At 45.6% G+C, this 13662-nt stretch overlaps 1 protein-coding gene across 1 annotated transcript in view; it reads right to left on the reverse strand.

Annotated features, from left to right (window-relative positions):
- Positions 1–13662, reverse strand: part of BACH2 (BTB domain and CNC homolog 2) — a 111217-nt gene that overhangs the window by 36205 nt on the left and 61350 nt on the right. The window contains 1 exon segment of the mRNA XM_038761149.1: positions 7807–8061. Coding sequence (XP_038617077.1) covers positions 7807–8061 — 255 coding nt within the window.

Consider the following 13662-nt stretch of genomic DNA (forward strand, 5'->3'; position numbering starts at 1 on the left):
GTGTGCAGAGCCCTGTCCTAAGTGCTTGGGAGAGTGCTTGGGAAGCAGTGTGGCTCAGTGGAAAGAGCACGGGCTTGGGAGTCAGAGGCTGTGGGTTCTAATCACCGCTCTGCCGCTTGTCAGCTGTGTGACTCTGGGCAAGTCACTTGACTTCTCTGTGCCTCAGTTACCTCACCTGTAAGATGGAGATTAAGACTGTGAGCCCCACGTGGGACAACCTGATTACCCAGGGTTTGGAGCAGTGCTTGGCCCATAGTAAGTGCTTAACAAATACCATATTATTATTATTACTATAGAACAATAAACAGACACATTTCCTGCCCACACGAGTTTATGGCGGGGGGTGATGCCTGGGTTCTCGTGAGAGTCCTTGGAGGTGCTGGGGGGGTGGGCTGAGGGTGGAGGCCTAAGGGAAGACGGGGTGGATCAGAGTTTTTGCCGAGCCTAACAAGTCCCAGCTTGGCAGCAAGAGAGGGGCCAGGCAGGAAAAGAAAAACACAACCATCTCATCCAACGTCACCCTTGCTTATGCAGACCACATCTGCTTCCTCTTCAGCAGGAAAATTCTTTAGAAACCCAACAAATCCTACTGTTCCCACCCTCCAGACCATTAAACACAGACCTTCTGGTGTTTAGCTGAGATGAAGCGTATCCCTTGAGCTTTCCAAGAAGACAGTCAGTCAGCCTGTAGTCTTTATGAGCACTTACTGTGTGCAGAGCACTGTACAAAGTGTTCAGGAGAGTACAATGCAACAACAGACACATTCCCTGCCCACAATGAGCTCACAGTCTAGAGGAGACAGGGAGGAAAGAATCTGATGGACTATTTCACCACGGAGAAGCTAATAGCTCCCTCGGCCGATTGGTCAAAAACACTAGGGTTTTCCAAAATTAATTCATTTATATTGATGTCTGTCTCCCCTTCTAGATTGCAAGCCCACTGTGGGTAGGGAATATGTCTACCAACTCTGTTTCACTGAACTCTCCCAAATGCTCTGCACACGGTAAGCACTCAATAAATACAATTTGATGAACGGATTGATTCCCCCACACCAGAACACTGCAGGGGTAGCTCCACGTGGAAATTCATTTTCTTTTTCAGCAAGACCTCTTGAAATATCCTTCACATGTGTGTCAGCTTGTCATCCTTTCGACAGGAAGTGTGAGGGAGCAAAGGGAACTTACTCTTTAAGGAGTTGGGAGAGGAAAAAGGTGGAATTACTCTCCGATTGTGTGTGTGTGTGTGTGTGTGTGTGTGGTTCACGCATGTGTCTGTACTGGTGTGTAATGACAAGTAGGTATGATGGTATGTGCATGATGGTGTGGGTATGTGATGGCATGTGTGTATTTGTGACGGTATGTGCATATATGTGATGGTATGTGGGTATATCTGTATGTGTGATGTGATGGTATGCATGTCTGATGTGTGTATGTTTATGTGATGGTATGTATGTAGGAGATGTGCGTGTGTTTCTGCAGCATGGATTGCAGCTAAGCTTTAAAGTAATCTTGTTTCTTGAGCTAAGCAGAATTAATCAATCAGTGCTCAATAAATACGATTGACTGAAAGAGCCGGGATCTTATCCCTTTTTTATAGATGAGGACACTGGGGCCCAGAGAGGTTAAGTGACTTGCCCAAGGTCACACAGCAGGCCCAAAGTTGAGCTGGGATTAGATTTTGGCTCTCCTGGCTCCCAATCCCACGCTCTTTCCATAATCAGTTGATCGGTCAATCATATTTTTTGAGTGCTTATTCTGTGCAGAGCACTGTACTTAGTGGTTGGGAGACTTAGAATTGGTAGACACATTCCCTGCCAATAGGGCGCTTACAGTCTAGAGGGGGAGACCGACATTAATATAAATGAATTATGGATATGGACATAAGTTTTGTGGGGCTGAGGATGGGGTGAATAAAGGGTGCAAATTCAAGTGCATAGGCAACACAGAAGGGAACGGGAGAAGAGGAAATGAGGGCTTAGGGAAGACCATTTGAAGAAGTGCTTTTGCTTGCAACGTGCAGAGCACTGTACTAAGTGCTTGGGAAAATCTGAATACAACAGACCTGGTAGACACAATACTGGTCCACAAGGAGCTTACAGTTTAGAGGACCTCATACAACTGATGAGGACGAGTCCCGCCTATTTCGATCCCAAATGGAGCCAAATCCCCCGGAGCCACTTGGGGAGTCTGCGGGGGTGGGGGTGGGGGGGGGGTGTCCAAATCTCAGAGTGGAATGCTAAATCACCAGGGGTCTAGGGAATTTCCCACACCTCTTAGGGTTTGTGCCAATCATGAAAACCCCAAGAGAAAAAAACCCCGACAAAGCCCGATTCTTCAGTTTGGAAATGGTATTTTTCTTCTAACACACACGTAAAAAAAATGCCTTCTCTGTTTAATTAAAATCTCACCTTTCAGGAAGCAAAGAGAAATGAGATACATAATTGATGTTACTCTTCCGCTCAGCTTTCAGCCCCTGGTTATGGACTAAATGGTTTTATACTGTTATTGACAAAGTAGGGCAGGTAATAACAGTGAATAAGAAACACATTCTAAGAAGAGCTTGGCTCTTTCTCAAGTAAAGTACCACTACACCATGAATGACTCAATCATCTACTCAAGAGCTATTACTTGCAACGATGAAGCAATGTTAATTGGATAATGGCTTGCTGCCAGCTAATATTGGCATGGCCTACAATCTCCTTGGCTGCCAGCCACCAAAATCTCTCTATCACACCTTTTTTTTATCATCTGCGTTAGAGAACTGAAAACCATTTTATATATGTACACACATATTATATATAAAACTCCTGAGTGCTAGTTACCTTCTTATTGTGAATTAAATGTATAAGTTCCTTTTTAAACACCCAATTTGAAGAAGAAAAGCAAACAAAATTGATTAGGATGATGATCGAATGGCCAACATCCCAGCTTTGAACGTGGGTTTTCTGGAAATCCTGGAAAGATGTGTAAATCTGAACTGAAATTGCTCAGCAAAGACCAACCCCCGTAGAGAAAAAGATGGAAAGGAACCTGGAAAAGAAGGGAGGTGTGAGATGGGGGTTTCTTCCCCTTCACCAAATCTTAAAAACTTGGCTAAAAACACATCAAGCGACTTCAACATGAATTCTTTACAAAATAGAATCAGCAGTGTGACCTAGTGGAAAGAATAAAGCACGGGAGTGAGAGAATCCAGGTTCTAATCCTGGCTCTGAGACTTGTCTGCTGTGGGACCTTGGGAAAGTTGCATAACTTCTCTGTGCTTCAGCTACCTCAGCTGTAAAACGGAGATTAAGACTGTAAGCCCCGTGTGGGTCCAACCTGATTAGCTTATACTTACCCTAGCGCTCAGTACAGTACCTGACCTAAGGTAAGCACTTAATAAATACCACAAAACAATAATTAAAATTATTTACTGAGTACCTGCTGTGTGACCAGCACTGCACAAAGCACTTGCGGGAGAACAGTAGAATTAATACACATGATCCCTGCCCTCCAGGAACTTACATTCTAGCTGCAATAGCATTCTTGCATTTTCACCCCCAGTAGCCTGTCAAAGATTCCCTATTGTAAACCCCATTTTGTGGGTTGAACTCCCAGTGATTTCAAGGAACGTGGGGTTGAAATCTTATCCATAATAGTAATAATAATAATTGCAGTATTTGTTAAGTGCTTACACTGTGCCAAGCACTGTACTAAGCACCAGGGTAGATATAAGATAACTAGGCACAGTCCCTGTCCCACGAGGCACACCGTCTTAATAGAAAAGGCATCTGATCCCCATTTTGCAGATGGGGAACCTGAGGCACAAAGAAGTGAAGTGACTTGCTCAAGGTCACACGGCAGGCAAGTCACAGAGCCGGGATCAGAAAAGGCCCTCTGACTCGCAGCATGCTGCTTCCAAAATCATGAGCAGGGCACACGGATACTCTGGCTTTGAATTCAGGTCACCCTTTTTTTCAAATCAGGTGAATTTGTACAAGCATCACCGGTTCACTCCCAACTGCTGAGCTGAGAAAAAGTCTCAACTCAACCACCCCGTCTTTTTACATAGGACTTGCCTTGTATTGATACACGGACGGGCTCTGACCCAGCGGATGAACGTCTGCTTTGAAACTGCCTTCTGCATTCCTATTTTTCACACGGAGTTGTTCCTCCCCAATGCCTCCACGCCCCAACATTGAAATCCGTCCTAACCGACACCCGATTCCTTGCCGCTTTGCGAACAAGGTTGATACGCCTCACTTAAGACTTCAGTGAACATATTCGCGATCTTGAAAGTCAAGTTTTGGAGGATTTAAAAAAAAAAAAAGGAATGCCATCCCTTTAAGGAATGAAAAACTGATCGGTACCACTGTAGATCCTGGAACCCTCTTACAGCGGGGTATGCAGTTACCTGAGTTCTCGTTATTTGCTTCTTCATACCAACCAGGTCTCATGGATGCCCTGAAGATTGCACCTCGGGTTTTAATGGAGGTTCTCAGTTAAGAGCCATTATCCTGGGGAAAGCTGGGTTTTCCTTTTATAGTCACAACACACATTGTTTACATAGCCTCCTTCTTCTAAGGACTCTTACCGAGAGTGCTTTATAGACCACATCTCATTAATCTTCACAGCATTCCTGCAAGTTATGTCTAACTTGTACTGCTACTCACCATATCTGCAGATGGAAACCGGGACTCAAGAGATTAAATCTCCTAGCAATCTCAGGGCTGAAACGCTCATAAAATGGTGGGCATTTGTCAAGCACTGTACTACGCGCTGGGGTGCATGCAAGATAATCAGACCCTAAAAATCTAAACGGGAGGCATGATGGCAGAGTGGAGAGTGAATGGACTGGATTTGCTTCCTGGGTTTGTAGATTTCTCATCAGGGGTCCTTTTTTTCTTTTCCCTTTCCTATACCAGATAGCACACAAGCCTATTTTCCCTGAAGAGAGGCCTTCCGTCCCATGCGGTGGGGGAGATTCTGGCAACAAACTGTTTATTTTGTTTGGCTTCTTTGCCGCTGTGTTTTCAACTGAATATAGCCCCTCCCCGAAACAAGTGGGACAATTGCATCATGGGTTTCCACAGGACTCCGGATCAGCATCACATCCAGGAATCCGGACCTCTGTTTTCCAGGAAACCCAAGCTATACGGAGGAGAAACCCTGTCTTGCAAGCAGCCTCCTGTGAGGTCTTGCACAAAAGGCCATCGCCGTAGCTCTGCACCTGCAATTGCCAGCCGCAATACAGACTGACCTGATCTCTCTCCACCAGAATTGGAGAAGGATCCTCCTACACGGACTGTGTCCAACCTCACTAACTTGTAACTATCCCTGCGCTTAATACAGTGCCTGGCACATAGTAAGTGCATAGTAAGAGAAGCAGCGTGGCTCAGTGGAAAGAGCCCAGGCTTTGGAGTCAGAGGACATGGGTTCAAATTCTGGCTCCGCCAATTGTCAGCTGTGTGACTTTGGGTAAGCCACTTCACTTCTCTGTGCCTCAGTTCCCTCATCTGTAAAATGGGGATTAAGACTGTGAGCCCCTTGGGGGACAACCTGATCACCTTGTAACCTCCCCAGTGCTTAGAACAGTGCTTTGCACATAGTAAACACTTAATAAATGCCATCATTATTATTATTAAGAAATACCATACAAAAAAATGAGATAACTAAGGCACAGAGAAGTTAAGTGACTTGCCCAAAGTCACACAGCTGACAATTGGCGGAGCCGGGATTTGAACCCATGACCACTGACTCCAAAGCCCCGTGCTCTTTCCACTGAACCATGCTGCTTCTCTAGTGACTTGCCCAAGATCACACAGCAGACAAGTGGCAGAGCTGGAATTAGAACCCAGGTTCTTCTGACTGCCAGCCCCATGCTCTATCCACTGCTGCTTCTCTCCACTAATATTAATAATAAAATTGTGATATTTGTTAAGTGCTTACTATGTTTTAAGCACTGGCGTAGATACTAGGTAATCAGGTTGGTTGCAGTCCTTATCCCACATGGGGCTCACCATCTTGATCCCCATTTTACAAATGAGGTAACTGAGGCACAGAGAAGTTAAGTGACTTGCCCAACGTCATGTAGCAGACATGTGGCAGAGCCGGGATTAGAACTCAAGACCTCTGACTTCCAGGACTATGACTTCCACTAGGCCATACTGCTTCTCTTGATTAGTTACTCATTATTGCCCAGACTAAGCCCCCTTTTTCCTCTCCTCCTCCCCTTCCCTACCTCCTTTCCCTCCCCACAGCCCCCGTATATATGTCTGTACAGATTTATCACTCTATTTTACTTGTACATATTTACTATTCTACTTATTTTGTTAATGATGTGCATTTAGCTTTAATCCTATTTGTTCTGATGACTTGACACCTGTCTACATGTTTTGTTTTGTTGTCTGTCTCCCCCTTCTAGACTGTGAGCCCACTGTTGGGTAGGGACTGTCTCTATATGTTGCTCACTTCTACTTCCCAAGTGCTTAGTACAGTGCTCTGCACACAGTAAGCGCTCAATAAATACGACTGACTGAATGAATGAATGAACCTCACACCCTATAAAGGGAAAAGTATTTCTTAGGGGTCTTGAGGAAGCCAAAAGAAAACCTAGATGAAGTCACTCTACAGCGAGTTCGTAAACTCTCCACAGAGTCATTTTACATAAACATCCATCCTCATCCTCACTCTGACCCATCCCCCCCCCCCCCCCCCCCAACACCTTTTCTTCCTTAGGCCTGCTTATTTTCCATTTTTCTTCCCTTGTGCAAATGAGCTCGACCTGAATCACACACTGCCGAGGGCATCAGCCCTCGGCTGGAGCCTCCTGAGAGGCCAAAGGCCACCTAAACTCAATTCGGTTTCATCCCTAGAACAAACACTGGAAGGCTCTTCAGGTCCCAACGATGCCAAAGGATGGAAGCCACGATAATGAAGCAACCTGTTTGAACAGTCTTTCAAGGACAAAAAGAAGGGTCCACCCATTATGAAGCGTACGCTCTAGTCGCTGAAACAAACGCCCCACTGCTTTCTTATTTTATTTTTTTTCCAGCCAGGAAGAGCCCGTGACTGTGTTTGTTCTATTCCTCTCAAGGGGCATTCTCTAAGCCAACTTGAGGCAGCCAGAGATCACAGCAACAGGCCCGGAATCAGAAACACCACGGCATTTAGAGCCTCTTTGGGTAGAATTCCTCCAAACCCCGTTCTGTTGTCCGTCTCCCCCTTCTAGACTGTGAGCCCGTTGCTGGGTTAGGGACCGTCTCTATATGTTGCCGACTCGTACGTCCCAAGCGCTCAGTGCAGTGCTCTGCACACAGTAAGCGCTCAATAAATACGACAATGAATGAATAAAAGGTCACAACCAGCCAGACCCTTTATTAATAATAATAATAATGGTATTTGTTAAGCACTTACTATGTGCAAAGCACTGTTCTAAGCACTGGGGAGGATACAAGGTGAGCAAATTGTCCCATGCGGGGCTCACAGCCTTCATCCCCACTTAACTTCTCTGTGCCTCAGCTACCTCATCTGTAAAGTGACTGGCCCAAAGTCACACAGCAGACAAGTGGCAGAGCCGGGATTTGAACCCATGACCTCTGACTCCCAAGCCCGGGCTCTTTCCACTGAGTCACGCTGCTTCTCTAAACCTTAGACTCCGGTAACTTGTTTTAAATCCAAGCCCTCCCCCTCGCCAACCGAGACTTCGAAAGCGCCACCCAATCTGTCCGACGTGAGGGTGAGGAGGGGGGGAAGGATGCGGGGGGGGGGGACCACGCGGTCGACGTTTAACGAGTCGACGGATTCGCCAGCCTCCGGAGACCGTACCTCCTCGGGTAGGCTGACGACCAAGTCATTTTCCGTCTGCCCGACGAGCGCCTGCAAGAAGTATTCGCTGCACGCGGCCAGTACGGCCCTGTGGGCCCGGAACTCCTTGCCTTCCACGATCAAAGTCACATCACAGAGAATATCCTGCTTCCGCTGGTCATTGAGGCACAGGAGGATATTGGTGCAGTGGACTGTGGACTCATAAACATACATGGGGGATTCAGGCTTCTCATCCACAGACATTCCGTTCACACCCTAAAAGAGAAACAAGAGAGTTATTACAGACAACTGGGTTTTAGACACACACACACACACACGCACACAGCACCTACACAGCCTGCCAGGGAAGGATTACATCATGGTTTTTGGGGTCCTGCAGGATCTAAGCAGCGAAACATAGAACTGCTGATCAGCGCGTTAATTCTCAGAACAATGGACTCAGGGAAAAAAAAATATCTGGAAAGGTATTTTTTACTGCACGCTTTCACCGTCTCTGTCCATCTTCTAGTTTATGCCCTTCCTTAGAAGATACGGCTAGAATTTTAGAACTGAACGGGGCGCGTTTCTAACGAGAAAATCACTCTGTTGGAAGTTTAATCTCTTTGAAAAGATTTTACTAAAGGTCTAATTAAGGATGCTGTGAACAAAAGAGAACTCACCCTATAGCACAGATACACTTGCGCACACACATCTGAGTCACTGATGCTGAGAGTGTAACTAAGGTGCTTAGAAAAGGGCTAAGACAACAGGGATTTAAATTGGGTAAATTAGCAATTATGACGTACAATATATTACAAAAGAACGCAGAAACAGAAACGAATCATGGATCAGCTTCGAAGACTGCTGTCCCGTTTCCTGAATGATTTGTTGGGAAAAGCAGCATGGTCTAATGGAAAGAGCACAGATTTGGGAGTCAGAGGCCCTGGGTTCTAATCCCAGCTCTGCCACTTGCCTGCGGTGTGACCTTGGGTAAGTCATTTCACTTCCTCTGTGCCTCAGTTCCCTCATCAGCAAAATAGGGATTCAATGCCTTTCATTCATTCATTCAATCGTATTGAGCGCTTACTGTGTGCAGAGCACCGTACTAAGGGAAGTACAAGTTGGCAGGGAAGTACAAGTTGGCAACTCCTACTTAGATTATGAGCCCCATGTGGGAATGATTATCTTGCATCTACCCCAGCGCTTAGTATAGTGTTTTGATACATAATACGCACTAAAAAAATACCACAATTATTGTTGCTATCATTAAATGAACGCTAAAAAGACTGTTACTTCACTGGCCGATAAAAGTATGTAAAATAGGATTTAAAAAAATTGTCAAAGACCAATGTTGTAATCAAGATTTTACAAATATAAACTAGGCATTTCACTTTCTTACAAAATGAATCCTATATAAACACCCTCTTTTTTGGGGGGAAGTGCTTTGTGCATTTACCACTCACCTCCCTACTCTCCTTCTACAGCCCAGTCCGCACCCTCCGCTCCTCTGCCGCTAACCTCCTCACCGTGACTCGTTCTCGCCTGTCCCGCCATCGAACCCTGGCCCACGTCCTCCCCCTGGCCTGGAATACCCTCCCTCCACACATCTGCCAAGCTAGCTCTCTTCCTCCCTTCAAAGCCCTACTGAGAGCTCACCTCCTCCAGGAGGCCTTCCCACACTGAGCCCCCTTTTTCTTCTCCCCCCCATCTCCCCCGCCCTACCTCCTTCCCCTCCCCACAGCACCTGTATATATGTTTGTACAGATTTATTACTCTATTTATTTTACTTGTACATATTTACTATCCTATTTATTTTGTTAATGATGTGCACCTAGCTTTATCTCTATTTATTCTGATGACTTGACACCTGTTTACATGTTTTATTTTGTTGTCTGTCTCCCCCTTCTAGACTGTGAGCCTGTTGTTGGGTAGGGACCGTCTCTATACGTTGCCAACTTGTACTTCCCAAGCGCTTCGTACAGTGCTCTGCACACAGGAAGCGCTCAAAAAATACGATTGAATGAATGAATGAATTTCTCACGCTCTTATTTTATGGAGTTACTTTTCACTACAATTATAAGGGCATCCTGTCTGGCAAGACTTCATGTCACCCTCGTCAGCCAGTTTGGCTGAGGAAAAAGAGAGACACAAAAGAGAAAAAGAGAGACCCACACAAACTTACACCTTAAACACTAGAATGGTATGTAGGAAACTGAGTGTAAACTGTTCGTTGCTTAGTCAGAAGACACATATTTTCCGTAATAGCTTCCTCTGATTCCCCTATCTTGCCTGCACGAACCCTTGGGTCCTCCCCTCCCACCTCTCTCACATGAAGACGGCTGCTGACGCTGAAGGAAAGGCAGTTTGTAGCATCTGACAAAACAGGAAAGAAAAAAAAAAACACTGGAGAAACAAAAGGTTTAAAAAGGTCCCACCAAAACCTGTCAGGGTAAATGGAGGATTTCTCCCATGGCACATACTCCAGAGGATTTCCATATTTGGTTTAAAGACAGCAGTACCTTTGAGAAAGCTAAGACTCTGAGCTGCCACCATCATTGAGTGGGTCTGGTTGCCCACCCAGCCCAGAGGCAGCAGAATCACCGAAGGAATGGATGGATGGTTGGGTGGTTTTGCCTTCCTTGACAACCAGTCACATTTTTCTCCCAACCTAAAATCTCTCAGTTTCCCCTCGAGCATCTCCCTCCTTCACTCAATCAATCAATTGTATTTATTGAGCACTTACTGTCTGCTCCGCCCTTCTCTTCTTTAAAATATCAGTCGAGCTCTGTCACGCCCCTGCCCTGCCCTGTCAACCCACAAATGAACAGGCTCATACTTTGCTTCTTAAATCTCCCATTAAAAATCAATCAATCCTTCCTTTCCCCCAATTATCTCGGTTTCTCTTCTCTGAACTCCTTCCAATTTGGCTGGGTCTTCCTCACATCAGCGGGCCAAAAAATGAGTTCTGCTCCTCCTCTTCCTCCTTTAAAGGGTTGGTGTGTATTTCTTCCCACGTGCTACGGCCCGTTGTTGGGTAGGGACTGTCTCTATATGTTGCCAACTTGTACTTCCCAAGCGCTTAGTACAGTGCTCTGCACACAGTAAGCGCTCAATAAATACAACTGAATGAACGAATGAATGAAGTGCTGTGGGCCCGGGAGGGCGGATGAGTAGAGAGAGCAAGTCAGTCCCTGTCCCAAATGGAATTCGTGGTCTAAGCGGCACAGGCATTTTGTTCCCATTTTACAGATGAGGAAATGGAGACAGGGAGAAATTAAATGTATTATACCCAGCGCGCAGTGGCAGAGGCAGGATTCAAACCCAGACCTTCTGCCCCCCAGGCCTTGCCCTTTCCACTCAGCCACATAGCAGGGAGAGGCCGCGAGGAGAATTTGATATATCCCCCTTTTGAAGAGGCTAGAATTGGTCAGTGTGTTGTCTTTGGAGGCCAAAATCATACTTGTTTACTTGTGTAACGACACACACATCTTATCATTTTGGAGGTGCATTAGTGAGTTTGTCCTCTTCACTAATAATAAATAATAATAATAATAATGGCATTTGTTAAGCACTTACTATGTGCAAAGCACTATTCTAAGCGCTGGGGAGGATAAAAGGTGATCAGGTGGTCCTACGTGGGGCTCACAGTCTTAATCCCCATTTTCCAGATGAAGTCACTGAGGCACAGAGAAGTCAAGTGACTTGCTCAAAGTCACACAGCTGACAATTGGTGGAGTCTTGATTTGAACCCATGACCCCTGACTCCAAAGCCCGGGCTCTTTCCACTGAACCACGCCGCTTCTCTGCCACTGACTCAGAAATTAAGATGCTTAAGAGCACCCTGAAAGTAAAAGGATGAAATCAAGTCTTTCAAAAAATTCTGTGGGAAATCTGCAAAGCTGCAATTCACCAACAAGAATAGGGGAAACTTTTCAAGACAACCTGTCATGTCTAAAACGTTTCTGATGAATTGAGATGAATAAAAAGCCTGCCAGATAATGAAGAGGAATAAAATTATAAACCATTTCATCTGAAATGCCAACCTTTCCCCCCCCTCACCAAAGTGCAGTGCCTTAAATGTAGGTCTTGGGAGAATCAAAGACTGAATTACTTAGCCTTTGCTGAGTAAATCTCTGCTCTTCCTGAATATGTTTTATTAGTGATTTACTAAATGAACCCAAGGATTCATTTTAGAAAAGGAAGCTATCGAGTCAATAGGCATTTGAGTATCTATGGACTCGATTATGACTCCGGGTTGGGGAAGAAACGTCTTAAACACTGTTCCACAACAGCTAGTGCCAAATTCCTTAACAAATGGAGACAACATCTTATATATCGCCTCTCTTCACCCGTTACTGTCCAGTTAGCTCTTTCTGCTCCTCTCAAGTTCACCTCCTAACTGTACCTCACTCTCCACAGGCCCATCTTTGCCCTTGCATCTATGCCGTTCCACTGGCCTGGAGCTCCCAGCCTCCACAGATCAGAAAGATCCCCAAATTCAGTGCCTTCCTAAAATCCCACCTCCTCCAGGAAGTCTTCCATAATTTGTTCCTACAACCCATCGGCATTCTCCAGCACTAGGGGACATATACCCAACCCAAGCACTCCTGTGTATGTGCCATTCAATGGTATGATTATTTAAACAGGTTGGACACAGTCCCTGTCCAACACAGTCTAAGGGAGAGGGAGAATAGGCATTTTACCTCTACTTTACACGAGGAAATGGAAGCACAGAGAGTAGTTAAGTGACTTGACCAAAGTCTGGCAGCAAGCAAGTGGCAGAGCTGGGATTAGAACCCAGGTTTTTGTATTCACAGCTCATAATCTTTCCATTAGGCCACGGCAGCTCTCTGGTCTGAGAAAGGTAGTGGAGAAGCACTTAAAAGCAGTGTAGGAGGTTGGCAGTGTAGGAGGTTGGAGTTCTTTTCACCTTTTATAAATACAATTGTCTTTTATATTCACCCCAGATCCCTCAAAAATTCAATTACCATGTTCTCTTTGATGGCAGTTCATGAATTGATTCATTCTTACAATTGCTCTTTACCTGTGGTAATGAGCTATCTACACTGGTTTAGGATTTAACATCCCACGTTTACTCAACTAACCCGCCCACCACATCGAAACAAAAGAAGGCGGCTTTGAGTTCTCTGCTTTCTTTGCTCTCTGGCACCTGCTAGCAGCCCCCATTTCACAGAGGAAAATTCAGGGCCTCTCTTGGTCTCCCCCAGGGTTGGGCATTTTCTTTTTGTTTCCCCTATGATAATCCTCCAGAAATCCTATGAGCGATTTGTCTCCAGAATCACTCTTGGAGATTTCAATCAATCATTCGATTGAATTTATTGAGCACTTACTATGTGCAGAGCACCATACTAAGTACTTGGGAGAGTAATAATAATAATGACGGCATTTGTTAAGCGCTTACTATGTGCAAAGCACTATTCCAAGTGCTGGGGGGGTGATAAAAGGTGATCAAATTGTCCCACATGGGGCTCACAGTCTTCATTCCCATTTTATAGACAAGGGAACTGAGGCTCAGAGAAGTTAAGTGACTTGCTCAAGGTCACACAGCAGACATGTGGCGGAGCCGGGATTCAAACCCATGACCTCTGACTCCAAAGCACGGGCTCTTTCCACTGAGTTGGTAGATGCATTCCCTGCCCTCAACAAGCTTACAGAATCCTGGGGTTTTGTCCCCAGAATCCCTTCGAGCTCACTGACTTTCTCTCTTCATTTGTTCTTGCCTTTCAAACCCCTTCCCCTGCTTCTGCCCATCATCATTTCACTAATGATCTGTCATCACTTTAAGGGTGAGAGGAGGCTTGGTGGGTTTGTGTAGGGGAAACTGAGGGAGGCTGCGAGGTGTGTACACTGTCTACA

The sequence above is a fragment of the Tachyglossus aculeatus genome, chromosome 19 (genome assembly GCF_015852505.1).
Source record: "Tachyglossus aculeatus isolate mTacAcu1 chromosome 19, mTacAcu1.pri, whole genome shotgun sequence".
In the NCBI taxonomy this organism is placed as follows: domain Eukaryota; kingdom Metazoa; phylum Chordata; class Mammalia; order Monotremata; family Tachyglossidae; genus Tachyglossus; species Tachyglossus aculeatus.